Genomic DNA, 18,577 nt, shown 5'->3' on the forward strand with positions numbered 1-18,577 from the left:
TTTCTCTTAAAGTGATTTTACAAAAAGTTTTGCATCAAAGTAATAGTACAGAGAATCTTCAGATATCCTACACCCAGTTTCCCCTACTGTCAGCATCTTACATTAGTATGATCCATTTGTCATAATTAATTAATACATTCTTATTAACTAAATTCAATATTTTACCAGGTATCATTAGCTTTCCCCTAATATTCCTTTTTTATGTAATTGGATCCTATCCAATATCACATTATATTTGTCATCATTGTTTTCTTAGGTTACTCTCAACTCTGACAGTTTTTCAGAGTTTTCTTGATTTTAATGATCTTGACACTTATGAAGAGTACTGGTCAGGTATTTTGTAGGGTATCTCCCAATTTGGATTTGTTTATCTCATAATTAGACTGGGATTATAGGTTTAGGGGAAGAAGATCACTGAGGTGAAATGTTATTTTCAACACCACCTATCCAGAAAACATACCATCAACATCACTCATCACTGGTTATACTAACCTTGACCACCTGGCTGAGGAAGTGTTTGTCAGATTTCTTTTCTGTATAGCTATTTTTTTTACTCCCCGCCCCCCCCCCCCCCCCCATTTTCCTTAATATTCTCTTTGGAAGGAAGACACAAAGCACAGCCCACAGTTGAAGTTTCTTCATAAAATATCTGAGACATATTTCTCTTCTCCCCTGTTTACGTACTTATTTATTCAATCATTTAGCTACCTCAGTATGGATATTTATTTAATGCTTAGGGTTAAAATTCAATAGTATGGTATTAATTTTGTTGCTCAAATTGGTCCCAGTTTGGCCTTTGGAAACTTAGTCAGTTGGCTCTTGTCTCTCTTTGACACACTCCCATCATATTATTTTTTTCTGAACTTCTTTACTTTTGGTACAACATTATGCTCCAGATTCATTTTATATTTTTTCTGTCACAGCCCTAGAAATAGCCATGTTATTAAAAGATAAGATCTGAGTCTTGGGTATGTCCATTGCTACTGGGTGTCATTGCCATATATACAGGAGTGGGAAAAAGTGGGTTTACAGCTTGTGAGTATGTGAAACAGAATCAATGAAACTATTGTAATAATCATAACCTACATGTCTTTTTCCATAACTTCCCCTGTATATTCGCCCATTGAAGGACAGACATCTTGGTTGTTTCAGCTTTTGGTTATTATAAATAAAACTGTTATTAAAAAAATTGCATGCAGGTTTTTATGTGGACAGACATTTTTAAATCAATTGACTTTGGAACATAATTGCTGGGTCATATGTTAAGTCTATATTTAGTTTTTGTTTGGTTTTTTGTAAGAAACTGTTCTCCAAAGTGGCTCTAGCATCTTGCATTTCCAAATAAGGATCCCTGTTGCTTTGCATCTTCACCAGCAGTTGGAATTATTAGTTTTTAGAAGATTTTAACCATTCTAATCAATGTGTTGTGGATTTTTATTTGGGTTTATTTTTTACTCAAAGAGGTGAGTCTGAATCTCAAACAATGTACAACTAAATACATATTTTAGACACCAGCAAATTATTGCCTACAATTGATTTTTAAATAAAAAAAGTCAACATACACAGCACACTTGTGCCCACATTTCCTCCAACCACTGCCTCATCTCTGCTGCCATTTACAACTAAGCTCCTCTAAAGATGTATCTGTCCTCACTCCTCTTCCACATTCTCTTGGACCTAATCCAGTCCACTTGGGCCCCTTTTGTCATGTTCACCAACAACATGGCCAATCCAATGGTCACTTGTCAGTGACAGTTGCTCAAAGGTCTACTCATTCCCCTTCATGAAAGTAATGAAAGACTTTCTTTACTTGACTTTTGGATCTTAAACTCTATCTTGGTTTCTAGATACCTCAGTACCCTAGTCACCAGTGAATATTTAACTTGATACAGCCAATGATTATGCCAATTCTTTGAAAAGTTAAGTAAACAGTTTCTTAAAATTCCTGAGTCCTACTACTTTGGGGGCTCACAAGCCTTCTACTTAGTTAAAAATACCTCAATAGGTTTTTCAAAGATTTGCTTTGAAGACTAGATAACATAACCTTTCTATCAGCTCATCATTTTGACATCTATCAATCCTTATATGGTAGAGGAAGTTTTATCCAACATTTTGCCCTGCTTTTGTAAGAGACAAATGTCAGATAACTTGAATAATGTACACACACAAGATTGAAATACTTTAATAGTATTGCTATTCAAATTAAACAATTATTTTCATTTATTCAAATAATTGTTAAGTGTTCTAAGTGATTGCTGCAGATAACTTTTCACTATTGTTGTTTTGGTTATTATTCAATATTCAAAAGAAATGGTTAACTCCTGCAAAAGGGGTGCAGATATCCATAAAGTGATTTTCTGTAACAGATAAGAGAATAAATAAATTAGAAAATGTAAATCAATATAAAGAAACTTAGTTATAGTTGAAGATGTTAGAATTAATATATGATGCTGAAAAGATAATCAAATGTAATAAAATGTTAAGGGATAATTTAATTATTTACATGTAATATATAGTGTATATTTTATATGCAATATATCTAATATGTAATATATATTGGAGCAAATTACAGTTATCAAGTGCTTCATACACTCTAAGAATATAAGTTTATTAAATATTCCAATTAACTTATTTTACTCAAAAGAGATCTTTGTATTCTGCAGAACTTTATCAAGTTCTTCTGGGATATTTTTCTCCATTCAAGATCAGCCACACACATACATGAAACCAAAATTTGTGAAACTAATTCCCCAATAGAGTTGTTTCTAGTTTTTTGACCTATCAATCATTTTTCACTTATCAGGAAAGAGAAAGAGCACAGAGGGAAAAGGAAGGACAGCTCTAATTTCCTGTCTCTTCCTTACTAATTGCAACATCATTCTAAAACATTGTTTCTTCCTCTTTGAAGTCTGTATGATAATCTGGCCATGCAGATCTACCCAGGAGCATGTTGAGAATCAAACAAATTCATGTTGCTAAGAGTCTTCTGTAAATCATAAAACTTCAAATAAAGAATTACTGTTATGATTAACATATCAAACAACTTACTCAACAAAATTCCCCAGATTGAAATTCCATTCAATTAGGGGAAAATACATTTTTAATATATTATTATTTAAACTAGACGCCCAATGCATGAAATTTGTGCAAGGGGCTTGGCTTGGCTTGGCCTTCACTGTCACAGTGGCTGCCTCTATCTTGGCTCCCCACTGCTGCTGCAGCTTCTTCCAGAAGGTCATCCAGAAGATTGTCTGGCCTAATTAGCATAGTATGCTTTTATTATTATAGATTACCCTGTCATCAATTACTTTTTAATTTTACAGAAAGGAATGAAAAGTCAGTATCTGAAGCTCTGTGTTACTGCTCTGTGTAAGTATTAAAGACCATATGTTGCATTGTGTGATAAAGGTATTAGAAATACAATAAAGACTTCAGAGGCTCTGAAATCTATAGATCCCTCCTCCTGTTTAGGGCTTTGGTGTCTATTCTGCTTGCTATTAAGTTCTTCAGGGGTGAGGGTCATGTCTTATATTGGTAAGCATGTTTTTATAACAAATACAGATTTTAAAATTCTTAATAGGAGTCCAATAAATTAATGTTTCATTGCCAAATGGAACAGAAACAAAAGGAAAGAGCTGTGAAATGTCAGGAATTTCAAGGTCAAGACTTAGTTCTGTCAATTATTAAAGTACATGACCTTGAAAGTAACTTAATCTCTTTGGATGCTCAGTTTTGTTATCTGTTAAATTAAGGAATTGAAATATAGTCCATCCAGAACCTTCCACTTCCAATTTTTTATCTGCTTTTATTCTCATTTATTTTAGCCACCCATTTATCCTTTCTTTATGTTAAATTTAGCAAGGAACACCCAGCCTTACATAACATCGTTTGTGACATTTAACCCTACAAAGTTTCTAGACCTGACATGTGCATCCTTTTATCTGAAAATACAGCTCTATGCTAATTTTTCTTCCTTGAGTTTCAAAAACATGCAAGTTATTATTTTAGAAATGTTATCTGTGTCTTTGGCAAGGAAGTAACATTCAGGGAAAATTCAATTATTAGCCCTAGACATTTAATAAGGAAAATCTGCCATTTAAGTCAGTAGTGTTTAAACCTTACCCCATTGGAATTATACTTCATTCTGTTGCTTGGGATGATTTTTCCATTCATAAAAATAACATTTGGCCTTGAAGTGAGACCAAGGATCTGAATACTGCTATATGCCAGAGGAGTAATTCCATTGTAGCCATTTTTTATCACAGTTGCTTTCAGAGTTCTCTGTCGTTAAGAAAGAGAAGAAAGAATGTTAAACCATGATAAAACACAGAATTGTACAGCTCAAAGTGGTATGGAGAATTGCTGATACTTTTAAATACTTCTTACTTTTAAAATCAATTAGAATATACTTTCTTCATATAAATGAATTATTATGTTACAACAAATACTAAATGTTTACACTTACATTACTGTATTTGTATTCCACATAGGAGTACTCTCCCCTTTCAACAGAATCTGCAAAATAAGTATTAGTGTTAGGAAATAAAGGTCAATTTTATTTTCTACTATTTTTTTTAATTTAAATTCTGATTAATTAAACTCCTATGTCCACAGGTCTTGGCTAAACCTTATACTTGGAATCCTCTAAATTACCTAGCAATTGCTGAGGGGGGAAAAGTGAATAATCAAATTTACATTTCTATTGATGGCCTTTGGAAAATGCAAAATAGGTAACCTGAGGAAGTAAACCTCATCATCTTACCTTGCCTCCCACATTTCTCCTCATTTTCCATACTTACTTTATATAGAAAAATAAAGAGAAAAGAGCATTGTTTAAGATAAGTTTCAACACGTCCATTTAGTATGGAGGAATATGGCATAAAACTTTGTAGACAACCTCTTCCCACATTTCTCTTTACTGTCCACACACAAACTCACTATCACAGACAGAGGTATCTGTCTTTGTCCCTGCTTCTTTTTTGATTTGAATTCCTGTCCTCTAAAATTTAAAAACAGTCTTGCAAGTGTTAGTGATTTAATCAGTGCTTCCTGACATATTCACTGGGTGGAGGGAAGGGAGGAATGAAAATGGATACAAGAGACTGCTGATTGCCATGAAAATACAAGCATTGGCAGCCTCTGTACACTCTCAGTTCCTACCACAGAACCGGTCATATTGTCTACATGTAAAATTAGGAGTGTCTCTTTCTTTTCACCTTTATATTTCCCTTTTCACATTCTCTTTTTCTACCTTTTCATCTTCCTTATAAAAATGTTTGTCCTTCTGTGCTTATGAAAGAGAGGCTAGGAAATAAAGACGGATGTAAAGTCAACTAATACGATGACAGAAGAAATGTTCTCAGCAGTAACCTATATGCACAGGCATTATCATCTCTTTGGAATAGTGCCCATTTTCTTGAAAACTCATTTATATTTTCAAAATGTGGCTGCTTTGAGTATTTTTAGCACTATAGGTAGAGTACTTATCTTCTTAACAATATAAGTCATTTCTATTCTTCCAGGGAAAGTCTTTGCTATATTTGGCTTCTCTATGAGATTATGGAGATAATGGGGATAATAAGAGATAAATGAATAAACAAAACCATTGATATTGTGCCTTAGCCAGCTAAATCTTTTTTTTTTTTTCTTCTTCAAATTCTCATCAGAGGACCTGCTTAGAGAGGAGAAAGAAAGGAAGGGAGGGAAGAAGGAATAGAGAGAGAGAGAGTTAGAGAGAAGCATTGATGTAAGAAACATAGATTGGTTACCTTCTGTACGTGCCCTGACTGTAGATTGAACCTTCAACCCAATTATGTCCTCCGACTGGGAATGGAACCTGACCCTGACACCTGTCAGCCCACAGGATGACACGCAAGTAATTGAGCCACTCTATCTGGGCATCGCAGCTAAATCTTGACTTGTTTTCTCAGTTCAAGTTATACCCCTTCCTCTACTACACACAATTCTTCAAACTGTGGTCCATGTCTCCCACCATAGAATACGGTTCTTCCTTCCTCCAGCTCAGTGGTCAGCAAATTTGCGGCTCTCAAGCCACATGCGGCTCTTTGGCCCCTTGAGCATGGCTGTCGCACAAAATATCATGGCCTGGGCAAGTCTATTTTGAAGAAATGGTATTAGAAGAAGTTTAAAAAAAAATTGGCTCTCAAAAGAAATTTCAATTGTTGTATTGTTGATATTTGACTCTGTTGACTAATGAGTTTGCTGACCACTGCTCTAGCCTAACATCTATGCCACCAGAGCCAAGTTCCTACAAATTTCTATTCAAAGTTTGATTCCTTAAGATTAGAATCTCTATTCCTTCCTAGGTGAGAATAAATTAATGAGAAAAAAATCTATTTTAGCATACTAATAAGTAAATGTTGTCTTCTCTCAGGTAACCACAGTGTGATTTGTTATTACCTTCTTGGTGATAATGTATAAATACCATATATTGCACTTTCTTAAAGATAATGGTCTCTTCTCTGTGAATTAACAGAGGAGTAGCTAGATCTGAGGAAATTTTCAGGTTCCTGGATAGTAATGTGGGTAGAAGTAGAATCTTAGTATGGTGCCCATTATGTCAAACTTACTTTTTTGGACTAGATCTCCAATTTTTAATTTTAAGTGAAGTCATATTGAAATTCAGAACCTTCCAACTGTTGTACATGTTGGTCTACTTACCAATCGAGTCACCATCATCCCAAAAAAGGGAGCCAGATGCTTCTCCATGTTCATCTAGAGCAATTATCAGGCTAAAAGGATTCAACTGGCTGAAGAAAAAAGAAGAAAATTTGTATTTTCAAATTGAGAAGGACCTAACTCCTATCATCTCATGGAACCACCTAGAAAAATCTTGAGTCCTTTTTTAAACACCTTTACCAAGTTTCCACTTGGCTTATGTTTGACTATATCTAGTGATAAGAAATTTAAAATATCCTTAAATAACCTATTTCTGCTCTGAACTGCTCAGTCTGAGGGGAAATGAGTGATTTCAATAGCATAGGCCTCTTAAATGTGTCCCACTTAAAAAAAAAAAAAAAAGAAGCAAAGGCTTCTATAATTAATAAAGTAATAAAATAAGTTTTATGCTTATTGAAAATACTCCCTCACTCTCTGATTTATCTACAAAATCGCCAGTCTTTGGATCTGGAAAACTGGGAGCTAATTTTTAAAGTATGATCAAAGGGATTCCAGGAAAATGAAGTTTGAATAGCAATTCAAAGAGTCTACTGTGCTGGGTAACTCTCAAGAGCAAGGATGCCAGAATCCATGTGCCCTCTTTTTGTGACTCCACAATGGAGACAGGACTCAAGGATTTGATGCTAATTACTTGGTAACCCAAAATTGCATAGACAAAAGAATTGCACAGTCAATTGCATAGACAAAAGAATTGATACAACAATTTTACTTTTGGAGAAGTTGAGTTATAGTGAGAATTCCTTAAGGAAAATACTTTGGTTTGATATACAATATACTTATTTCATTAAATTGTTTCTATTAAAATGAAAAAGCATGAGTCCCTCTCTTCTTTCTTGCAAATGAACTAAAATATACTAACTTGAAATCAAATGAATTTACTTTGCAAGTTAGTGCTTAAAAACTGTAAATTTAGCATATAGTTCAAGGGATCCTCAGGGACTTTTTTATATTTCAAAGTGTCTAGCCAAAATTCCTCTCTAATAATAATGCATATTTTAAAATGATTTTATTTTCAGTTAATGCTGATTATAGATTTTGAACTGCTATTATGAATCTTTGGTGTAAAATGGAAATATAAAATAATAATTATTAAAAATTATGCTTATTTGCAAGGCAAATTATTTGATTATATATCCATGGAGGGAGAAAAGGATTAAACATAATTTCAATAGATAAAGGCATGAAAACCCTAACATAGCCTTCATATAAAACCTATGAATTCATGAATTAAAAATCACTGGCTATCTTTAAAATTACAATGGGAAGATATTTAGGACTAGCTAGCTTACAGGTGGATGAAATACCCAACCACATCACCTGCTAATGTTTCTCCTTTTTTCTTCTGTTCCTTCTCTTCTTTTTCTCTCTTTCTCTCATAGGCACACATGAACACACAGACTCATACATTCTCATGTACAAACACATACATGGACCAATATTAATTGCACTGCTGATTAAGCCACCTCCTGTCAGAGGTCTCATACTCATAGACAATCCCTCCTCAGACACCAGTAAGGAAGTTTGACTACACAGGAAGGTCAAACCCCCAGCTCAAGGTGAGGTCTCCTGACAGAATTTGCCTAATACCTCAGCACTGTTGTTCTGGCTGGAAATTGTATTGGCAGAATATATCCTCCACGAATGAAAAGGGGAATTACATCCAGAGGAGCAGGAATTTCAACAGACTTCTTCAGCCAAGAAGGTGGTACTTGCTCCCCCTAGCACAGAACAAGCCAGAGTTAACCACTCCAATGACATCACTGGTAACAAGTAATAGATTTCAGGAGGCACAGGAAGTTGAAATCCAAATTTCTGTTGAAATGCAACAAAACACCATGGAATTTACTATAAGGATGACTTAAGTGTCTATGTCAGTGTTTTTTAAAAAACTTACATAAACTCCAATGTGTAAAAACACATGAAAGCAGCATTCAATAGCATATACTAATTTCAGCAGTTCAACTTTATAACCATATTTACTTAACTAAAAAGTTAAATGGCAAGAATACAAGTTAACTTTGGGCTCCAAAGTGTTAAAATCTGATTAATAATGTTTTTGTGTGAGCATTTTTGTTGTACTTTTTTAAAAAAATCAATTTTATTAAGACATAAAATTTAATGCAAATATTTAAGGAAATGTAGGAAGCATCTCTACAGAATATTGTTTGAAAACCATTGGTTTAATTGTTTAAGATACAATAATAACCTGACCACAAGAATGAAGAATTAATAATACCACTTCCCCCAGTCACAACTAACTGGTAATTTGAAAATAGATTGTATGTCCTTTCTTCAAATGCGGAATTAGTCTTATCTTTATCATCTAAATATATTCCCATAAAAGTTCCTTGAAGACTGGGTGAAATTAGCTAATGCTCATCAAAACATACTAACAGAATCATAGAAGAGAACTCAGTTATAGAAGAGATGTCATATTGCTTCCCTCATGTTCCACTGTTCACCCCCATTATGGACAGCTTAGCCCCCACTGAGTGTAATTTATGTGAAAAATATTAGTTAGAGCAATGAAATTATTGTTCTTAAGAATTTGAACTATAAGACATGGAAAATAGCCTGCCACTTACATAGAAGCACAAAAGATGTAATGAAATATGCCCATTATAAAACAGAAGTCCAAAGTTTTACAAAATATAGCTCCAAAATATAGAGTCCTTTAGACACTGGGGATCTTTGGAAGCCAGTTGTTAATAAGACAAAAATGATACCATGGAATTCTGAGTCCTGATAATGGCACAACATGGGCTGAAATTTCACAAACTTGAAATTGAATCCTGAATTTCTCCAGGAAATCCAGTGCTGCTAGAGGTGCTGGTCTTAGATTTCTATAAATTTTTTTTGTCATTTCATATGTATTCCCATAATAAACCTCATACTTGAGCAAGCTTGAATGGGCTTCTGTTTCTTGCAAGATAAAGTATCAGATTAATAAATTATAGTATCTCCTACACTCTGCAAACAAGAAAATATCACTAGGTAGTCATTTGTTTTTAAGGATTTGAGTGTTTACATAAAATAAATGTCTACTCTACTTCTAAAAAACCCCACAACATTCTATCTCTCACCTTAAACATATGCCATTCTATTTATGGCTTAATTATACCATTTTGAGAGGAGCAAACAATTGTAAAACAAAAAAAGGGGAGGGGAAAAGAGGGGAGTTCATACAGAACCACAGCATCAGCATTATCCAGTCCAATGTTCTAGAAGTCATATAAAAAATGGTGAACTCCTGCCGGAGTGGCTCAGTGGATTGAATGTCATCCCATGGAGTAAGAAGTTCCAGGTTTGATTCTAGTCAGGGCACATGGCCAGGTTTCCAACTCGATCCCCAGTAGGAGGCATGCAGGAGGCAGCTGACCAATGTTTCTATCTCTCCCTCTCCCTTGCTCTCTGAAGTCAATAATATATTGTGTATATATATATATATATATATATATATATATATATATATATATATAGTGAAAAAAAACATGTAAATCTCTGAGATCATAGATTATTATTTTTTATATATAAAATACATACTGTGTAAAAGTCAAACCAGGATGCTTCAGGAAAATATACATAAACAGATCTTGCTCCCTGTGAAAAAAAAAAAGAAAACATTTGACTTTTCAATCCCCTTTTTAATTAAAGTATTCTAGTAAAACTACATTTTGTTTTCTTGATATTGAATCCTATCATGTTTATCATTAAAACCAAGTACTATTCAACTCAGACACGATTATGTAGTGGGGCTAGAGAATCTCCATGAAACATGATTGATTTATCAGAAAATATGTTTCATGTCTGGATTACGGCACATGAATGTATAATATTGATAATGTTTTCTAAAAAGCCTAATTGGGTTTGCTATATTTCAAAATATTGTTTCAGTATAATGTAAATATATTCTATTACTAACCAGGTAAGTACTTCGTGGCATTTTAGTTCAATGGCAATTGTGATGTACTTACTAAAAAATGTAAAATATGAAATATTTATCCATTTATTTTAAATAATCTTGAGTTCTTACTAAGTATAGATTTGTTCTTCTGTATGTTACATATATTATTATGCGTATGCTTCAGATTTATATACATATATGGATATGTGTATATATAAACAGATATAGCAGACCACATTATTATAATTGGCCTATATTATACTCCTATATGTTTGTGTGTGTGTGGTGTTTAGATAGAGCTGTGGTAAATTCAAGAACAATCCAAAAATACAGAAAATAGTTGCTTAGAAGAATCCCATAAAGGTCCAACTTCAGTTCTTATGTAATCATGACAAGTTCAAAAGCTAGTGAAACTCGGCACAATGAACAGTCAGCCTTGAGAATACTTTTTCTACCTCTGGAAATTCCAATACTCAGTCCTGAAAGTTGGCACTGATTTGTGGTCAACACGTCCTCAGGACAACCATCCTGCCTATTCTCCTGCATGTGTGGCTTTCGCCCCCAATTCTCTAAGATTACAGTCATGTTTTCCCTCCCTTTGTAACTAAAGTCTGGGAAAAGAGCCATCTGGAGGAGAAGGAAAAATGGATTTGAAGCAGCAATTTTTAAATTCCCCCCCCTCCCCCCAAAAAATGAATAAAGCAGCTGGAATTTTCAGAATAGACTTTACTGCTATTACATTAGCATAGGTCAGTGGTCAGCAAACCACGGGTTGAGAACCACATACGGCTCTTTGGCTCCTTGAGTGTGGCTCTTCCACAAAATACCACATGCGAGCACACATGTACAGTACAATTGAAACTTTGTGGCCCATGCGCAGAAGTCAGTTTTCGGCCTGGGCGAGTCTATTTTGAAGAAGTGGCATTAGAAGAAGTGGGGGTGTTGGTGGGTCGGGCAATGGGAGCCTCGGTTTGCCGACAACTGGCATAGGTGACCAAAGTACTTTATTTCTTTTCTTCTTATATTTGGGGGAGGGGGGGGTCGAAATCTTACTTCCGCAAATTATCTTGAGATCAATTTCAGAATCTCTAAATAGCAAAAGCATATATTTCAGTTTTGTTGAGATTTTTTTAATATGAGGTTTATTTTACGTTAGGTAGAATCTATAATAATAAAAGGGTAATATGCTAATTAGACCAGACAGCTGAAAGACCTTCCTGACATCATTCCGGACATCCTTTTGGACAAAGCTGCGGCAGAGGAGGCTGAGGCAGAGGCGGTTAGCAGCTATCAGGCAGGCAGGCAAAATGGTTAGGGGCTATCAGGCAGGCAGACAGAGTGGTTAAGGCTAATCAGGCAGGCAGGCAGGCAGGCAGGTGAATAGTTAGGAGCCAGTGGTCTCAGATTGTGAGAGGGATATCTGACTGCCAGTTTAGACCTGATCCTGCAGGGATCCCTGCAGGATCAGACCTAAACCAGCAGTTGGGCATCCCCCGAGGGGTCTTGGATTGTGAGAGGATAAAGTCTGGGCTGAGGGATGACCCCCCTCCTGTGCGTGAATTTTGTGCACCAGGCCTGTAGTAAATATGTAAATACATTGTTTTCAAATACAAGAATGAAAATGAAGTAAGAAAAACGGAAGAATATATAGCAAGCTTGGACTGGTTGTATCAAATGGCACCGAGGCAAACTATTGTGAATAACTATACTGTGCTGGTATAAAACTCTGGTCCTTACCTCTTCAAGTACTGGAGTAATCATTAAAGCAGGTCCCCAAAGGAATGCTCTGTCAATTCCATGAGTCTGAGGATCTGATGTAAATCTGGATTTTTTAGGTGAAAAAATATTAATTTAATCAAATTAATGTCTTTTCATAGGTAACTAAAGTATTATTCAACCACCTCACGCTCGCCAAAAAAACCAAAAAGATAAAAACAGGGAAAGGTTTAGGGTACAAACAGAATTTTAGGAATAGCATCTTATTTTCAAGTAAAGCAACTGAAATCACTTGTCCTCCCTGACTAGAAGGTAAATGGGCATTAAAACTAAGGTCAAAACTATACCAAGCAATCAAACTGTCTTCAGTTTTTGTTGTTCCTTTATGCATCCTAAACAACCATTAAGGATTCAGCATCAATCTCATCTCCTTCATGGAGCTGCCCATTCCATTTCAAATTGACCCTGCCTTTCTTTGAATTTTTATATGTTATGCCACATAATTGGGACATAAATATATAATGTTCTATATTATACTAAGTTACTTTCAAATCTGTTAATTACAACCTTCCCAGTTATCTGTGGGCAGTGACCACGTTTCATTCTTTTTATATATTCTGAACTTTTTAGACAGCAAGACACAACTTTTGTTTTTGCTATGTGATTGAAAGAGTCTTCTCAACTAAATTTTTTCAAATCTGTAAACTATTTCTAATCATAGTCAATGGAGAGGAAAACTGATTTGCATATTTATTTAATCCCCATGTAATTCCCTTAGTCGGAGAATCCAAGTTCCTAAGATCTACATTGTAAAAATCCTAACACTAGAACAATTATTAAATGTGATTTACTCATGCATCAGTCCTCGGACCACTGTATTTCCGCTGACATGAGAATGGTAGAAGAGGGTGTATAAGTAAGGCAGCAATGAGTATCTAATCCTTAATGCAGAACGGGAAATAGCAGCAAACTCTTCTCCAAATACCCCAGGGTCTTGCTCCTATAAAAGAGAAACATTTCAACAGACCTATTAACTGAAATGGGAAATTTTAAGTGTTACTTTTATTTTATTCTTTAGTGGTTAGGGAGAAAGAGAACATTTAAAAAATATTACTTATTTCAACTTGAAAGCCTTTCACAATAGTAGATTGCAGAGTTGTTTCTCAAATATATTACACTAGAGGCCCAACCCACAAAATTCATGCACTCAGGGGAAGGGAGGAGTTTCCTCAGCCCGGCCTGCACCCTCTTGCAGTCTGGGAGCCCTTGGGTGTTGTCCAACTGATGGCTTAGGCCTGCTTCTCAGGTGGAGTGGGCCTAAGCCATCAGTTGGACAATCTTAGCGCTGCCACGGAGGTGGGAGCCTGGCTTCTAGCTGAGCCACACTCCTCCTGTGGGAGTACATTGACCACCAGAGAGTAGCTCCTGGGTTGGGTATCTGCCCTCTGGTAGTCAGTGCGCATCATAGCGACTGGTCATGCCATTGTTTATCAATTTGCATATTAGTCTTTTATTATCTCTATAATAAAAAGCCAGGGTGTAACTACTGATCACGATCAAAGGCAGACCAACTGGAAGTCAGCACTGGGTTTCCACGGTGACACAGAGCTGACCACTGCAGCTGTAGGCCCAGTGACCTAGCAATGACTGCTAAGGGGGCTGTGAATCAGGCTCAGAAAGAGACCTAAAGAGATAAGTAGGGGCTAAACTGTAGCATCTGTGGTGGCAGCTTTTGACCAGCACTTGCCTCTCTCTTTCCCTCTGAGCCTGGTCAGCAGCCCTGCCTCCATTTCTCTTCCAGCCTCCACTGGGGATACTGATAAGCCCTGCCTTTCTGATCAGGCCCTGTTGATAAGCCCAATAGAACCTGGCCAATCAGAACCAAATCTGGGTCAACTGTGAGGAGCCAATAGCTGCCTAAAAGGTGGAGTTTTTGACCCTGACTGGCATAGAAACTGACCAATTAGAACCAAATTTGCCTGCAGAAGAGGGAAATTGAGGGTGAGATCAGGCCTGCAGGGGAGGGCAGTTGGAGGCTACCAGGCCAGCTGGGGAGGGCTTTTGGGGTCACCAGACCAGCAGAGGAAGACATTTGGGGACATTAGGCAGGCAGGCAGATGTGTGGTTAGGAACCAATGGTCCTGGATTGTGGGAGGGATGTTTGATTGCCGGTTGAGGCCCAATCCCACAGAGATAATTCCTAAACTGGCAGTTGGACATCCCATGAGGGGTCCCAGATTGGAGCCGGTGCAGGCCAGGCTGAGGGACACCCCCCCCCCCACACTGTGCACAAATTTCATGCACCAGGCCTCTACTCATACTATAATATCTGCCTGCCATCAAAGCAGAAACGTGAAATTTGGTAGATTCTGACCTACTAAAGCAAAATAACTAGACATATTACAGGTTTGTCTGCAGCTACCTTATGTTATGCAGGCAAGTTTTGTTTATTGATTATTTAAAAGGATGCAATGTGCTCCCTCTGTGAGAAAGTATCAACAATGCACTTTAGGTTCCTGCCAAGATGGTGCTGTAGACAAAGAAGTACTTGAATCCTCCCATAGCACCCCTGCTCCCCCAACACACACAAACACACACAAAATTACAACTACAGAACAACCATCATTCAGACTGCCTGAAATTTAGCAGAACAGAATTTGTACAACTAAAGATATAAAGAAGCAATATCAAGACTAGAGGAAGAATGGGGATTTAAAATGGGCTGGTCCCACACTCACTCGTAGTGGATAAAAACCAGGAGGGATATCTCAGCTCTAAAGGTCTCCCCACCAGGGAGCAAAGGGTCCGAGCCCTATGACAGGGTTCCAGCACTGGGAAGAGAAGTTTCCATAACTTCTGGCTATAAGAACCAGCAGGAATTGTGGCTGAGTGAGACAAAGTGCTGCTGGGGTCCCAGACAGTTCCTTTTAAGAGCCTGTGTGTCGACTTACTCAGATCCATCCTCTCTGAGTTCCAGTCTGGGGAAGCAAAACGAAAGGCACCAAGGGCATACAGGGAGGAACTGAATTGTCTGGCCACAGGGTAAGAGCTGGAGAGGCAAGCTTTCGCTCACACAGAAGTGCTGGCAGAGGTCATTGTTCCTTTGATGAGTCCTCCACCTACAGAGCCAGCAGGTGAGCACCTGAGTCTCTATCAATGTGGCTAATACTGTAGCCCTAACCTTATGATTCCATGATACCGCCTAACCCCCCACCTAATTTTCCAGCTCACCAAAGCTGTTTTCATTGGTTTCCCATATGAATGGCCTGTATTGGCCATGCTTCAGACTTTCCAAAAATTGCTCAAACAGGTAACATCTGGCCTCAGTGTTTCCCAATACCTCTAGCTAAGTGGCTCAAGGTCTACCACTAGGGGCAGCTAGCCTCAGTCCACAGCTTGGCCTCCTCTCCTGGGCACCTCCAAGCCCAGCACAGGTAGCAGCCATCTGCATATTGCTTTGTTGCTCATGCCAGGAGGCCCTGAACAGAACACAGGTGACAACTGACTTTGGCCTGCATCTTCCAGGAGGCCCCAGAGCCAGTGCACCCAGTGGACAGCTTCAGACCACATTGAAGTACCAACCAACCACCTCCACCAGCAACACACTCAAGGGGCAGACTCAGAGGGCACCAGAGCCCACTGAAGTCATTCCTGCCTGAGGGATCAGCCCCTGCACAGTTGACCCTTCACAGTGATTGCAGCCAGTCCTTGCACTTGAAGCTGACTGACCTGGGAGTAAATCTCTTCCATTGACATGACAACAGCAATCAAGGTTCAACAACAACAGAAGGATGTATACATAGCCCAAGGGTGGGGGGCACACTTAGAGTGCCAGCTCAGGTTATCTGGGAGGCTGCGTCACTGAACTCTACAGAACACTTTCTACGTAAGCTCACTCTACCAAGTTCAGGAGATGTAGCAGCTCTAACTAACAGATAGAAACCAAAACAAGGGAGCTGCCAAAATTAGGAGACAAAAAAAAAAATAAAAATCATGTCCCAAATGAAAGAACAGTATAAAACTCCAATAAAAGAACTAAACAAAATGGAGACAAGTAATCTACCAGTTGCAGAGTTCAAGACACTGATTATAAGGATCCTCAATAATCTCAGTGAGAACTCCAACAAAGAGAGGAGACACATAAAAAAGGAAACACATCAAAAGAGATTGGCAAGAAATATTCAAGGTGATGAAAAGCAAGTACCTAAAACAAAGATTACCCTACCAGCAAAGCTATTATTTGGAATTGAAAGACAGATAAAGACTTTCTCAGACAAGAAAAAGCTACAGGAGTTTCCACCACCAAACCAGTAATACCTGAAATGTTAGGACTCCTTTAAAATAGTAGGAAGGCCAGGGAGATGGGTGAAAATGTAAAGGGATTAAGAAGTGCAAATTGGTAGTTACAAAACAGTCACAGGGATGTAAAATACAATTTGGGAATATTGTCAATAATCCAGTAACAACTATGCATGGCTTCAGGTGAGTATTAGATTTCTCAGGATGATAATGTAGTGAGTTATATAATGTCTAGTCATTAAGTTGTACACCTGAAATTAATATAATATTGTATGTTAACTGCAATTGACAAATAAAAATTATTTAATGTAAAAAATGCATTTTTAAGGATAATTTTAGAGAAGCTATTTCTCCAACATTCATTTTTTAGTTATTCTCGCAGTTTTTATTTTTATTTTATTTTATTTATTTATTTTTTAAATATACAATATTTTATTGATTTTTTACAGAGAGGAGGAGAGAGGGATAGAGAGCTAGAAACGTCGATGAGAGAGAAACATCGACCAGCTGCCTCTTGCACAACCCCTACCGGGGATGTGCCCGCAACCAATGTACATGCCCTTAACCAGAATCGAACCTGGGACCTTTCAGTCTGCAGACTGACGCTCTACCACTGAGACAAACTGGTTCCGGCAATTCTAGCAGTTTTTTTTTTGTTTTGTTTTTTTTAATACAACTAATAACATCTAAATTTTAAAAAATCATATATTTTGACAACTTTGTTTAAAAAAGTTTGATTTAATTCTTATTTTTATGATTCTATATGTACTTTCAAACCACAGTTCTTAAATACAGGTTAATACTGAATACTGTACAGTAGCTACCATTTTACATTACTTCTCACTCACCTTATTTCCAATTGCATTATGGTTTCTGGAAAAGGGATAAAATGCCCCAAGTTGCATCCAACGAAGGCAAAGTTCATAGGTTGTCTCTTCATTAAACCCACAAATATCAGCTCCAATCTGGGGAGAGATTTTTATGACCTCAAAGTATATCACTTATTAATTTTGCCATAAAACCTGCACTGAAAATTTTAGGACATGTTATTTTTAATTTTTACTGTGGAATCTAAAGATGAAAAGATCTTCTTTGAGAAGAACATTTGGAGTAAAATAGTGATAATTCCTTCTTGACCACCTTGATTAAAAAATATTCTATGGACTATATGACAGTATAAGTGTTTTAGGTAATCAAATATGCATACAAATGATTTCCCCCAACCCCCCCAAGTGCAGTACTATAAATTCCCTGCCTCAATATGGAAGTTAGAGACATAAAACATTTAGCTAATCCAAATCCTTAGTGGCTAACCACTCAGGCTGGAACAAAAGCCTCAGGATTATAGACCTAATTATGCTTTCCCTTTTATCATATAAAGTTACAGATACTTTGCTTCCTTATATCTAAGAAAGGTGTCTCTCAGTCTCCAAATTGTTTTATTTCTGAACTCTTTTTTTCCCCCTCTCAGAAATATTATCTTTAACCCCCAAACTCAATTAATGCTGAAGTTTGTAGGCAAAAAATAGCACAAAGAAGTAAAGCATGGAGTCATAAAACCTGTCACTTGTAATAAAAATGTTAGTCCCCAAACTATGGGGTTGTGATCTACTCTACTAAAACTAAAATGTTCAGTGGAGGAAGACCAGGTCATGCTCCCTTCCTCTATGAAGCTGCTTATATTATAACTTTTGCTTCTGTCAGTTTCTAGTCCAGACAAAACTTGAAGTTGTATTTCACTTTCAATATTTATTTCACAATTCTTCTTTGAAAGTACCTAATCCATCACTTGAACAACAAATGCAATTCTCACGGAATTTGAGTACACAGCAATTTTACTTGAAGCTTTCCAAAATAAGACAAATATTGCCCTATCTTTTATTCTTGTAGAAAGTCACTTGGATATGGGAAATCTGCTGCAATAAAACTTTGAAATTTGTTATTGTAGCAGCCAATTCT

The 18,577-nt window shown here is 36.9% G+C and overlaps 1 protein-coding gene across 1 annotated transcript in view; it reads right to left on the reverse strand.

Moving 5' to 3' along the window:
* Positions 1-2,166: 2,166 nt before the first annotated feature.
* Positions 2,167-18,577, reverse strand: part of LOC118730502 (sucrase-isomaltase, intestinal) — an 85,971-nt gene continuing 69,560 nt past the window's right edge. The window contains exons 15-23 of the mRNA XM_036458508.1: positions 17,467-17,583; positions 13,171-13,319; positions 12,341-12,425; positions 10,243-10,299; positions 8,287-8,417; positions 6,682-6,770; positions 4,466-4,515; positions 4,123-4,281; positions 2,167-2,357 (exon numbers count right to left, since the gene is read on the reverse strand). Of these exons, the coding sequence (XP_036314401.1) occupies positions 2,295-2,357; positions 4,123-4,281; positions 4,466-4,515; positions 6,682-6,770; positions 8,287-8,417; positions 10,243-10,299; positions 12,341-12,425; positions 13,171-13,319; positions 17,467-17,583 (900 nt within the window). The 3' untranslated portion in view covers positions 2,167-2,294. The remainder of the gene's footprint in view (positions 2,358-4,122; positions 4,282-4,465; positions 4,516-6,681; positions 6,771-8,286; positions 8,418-10,242; positions 10,300-12,340; positions 12,426-13,170; positions 13,320-17,466; positions 17,584-18,577) is intronic.

The sequence above is a fragment of the Pipistrellus kuhlii genome, unplaced genomic scaffold (assembly GCF_014108245.1).
Source record: "Pipistrellus kuhlii isolate mPipKuh1 unplaced genomic scaffold, mPipKuh1.p scaffold_m20_p_3, whole genome shotgun sequence".
NCBI lineage: Eukaryota > Metazoa > Chordata > Mammalia > Chiroptera > Vespertilionidae > Pipistrellus > Pipistrellus kuhlii.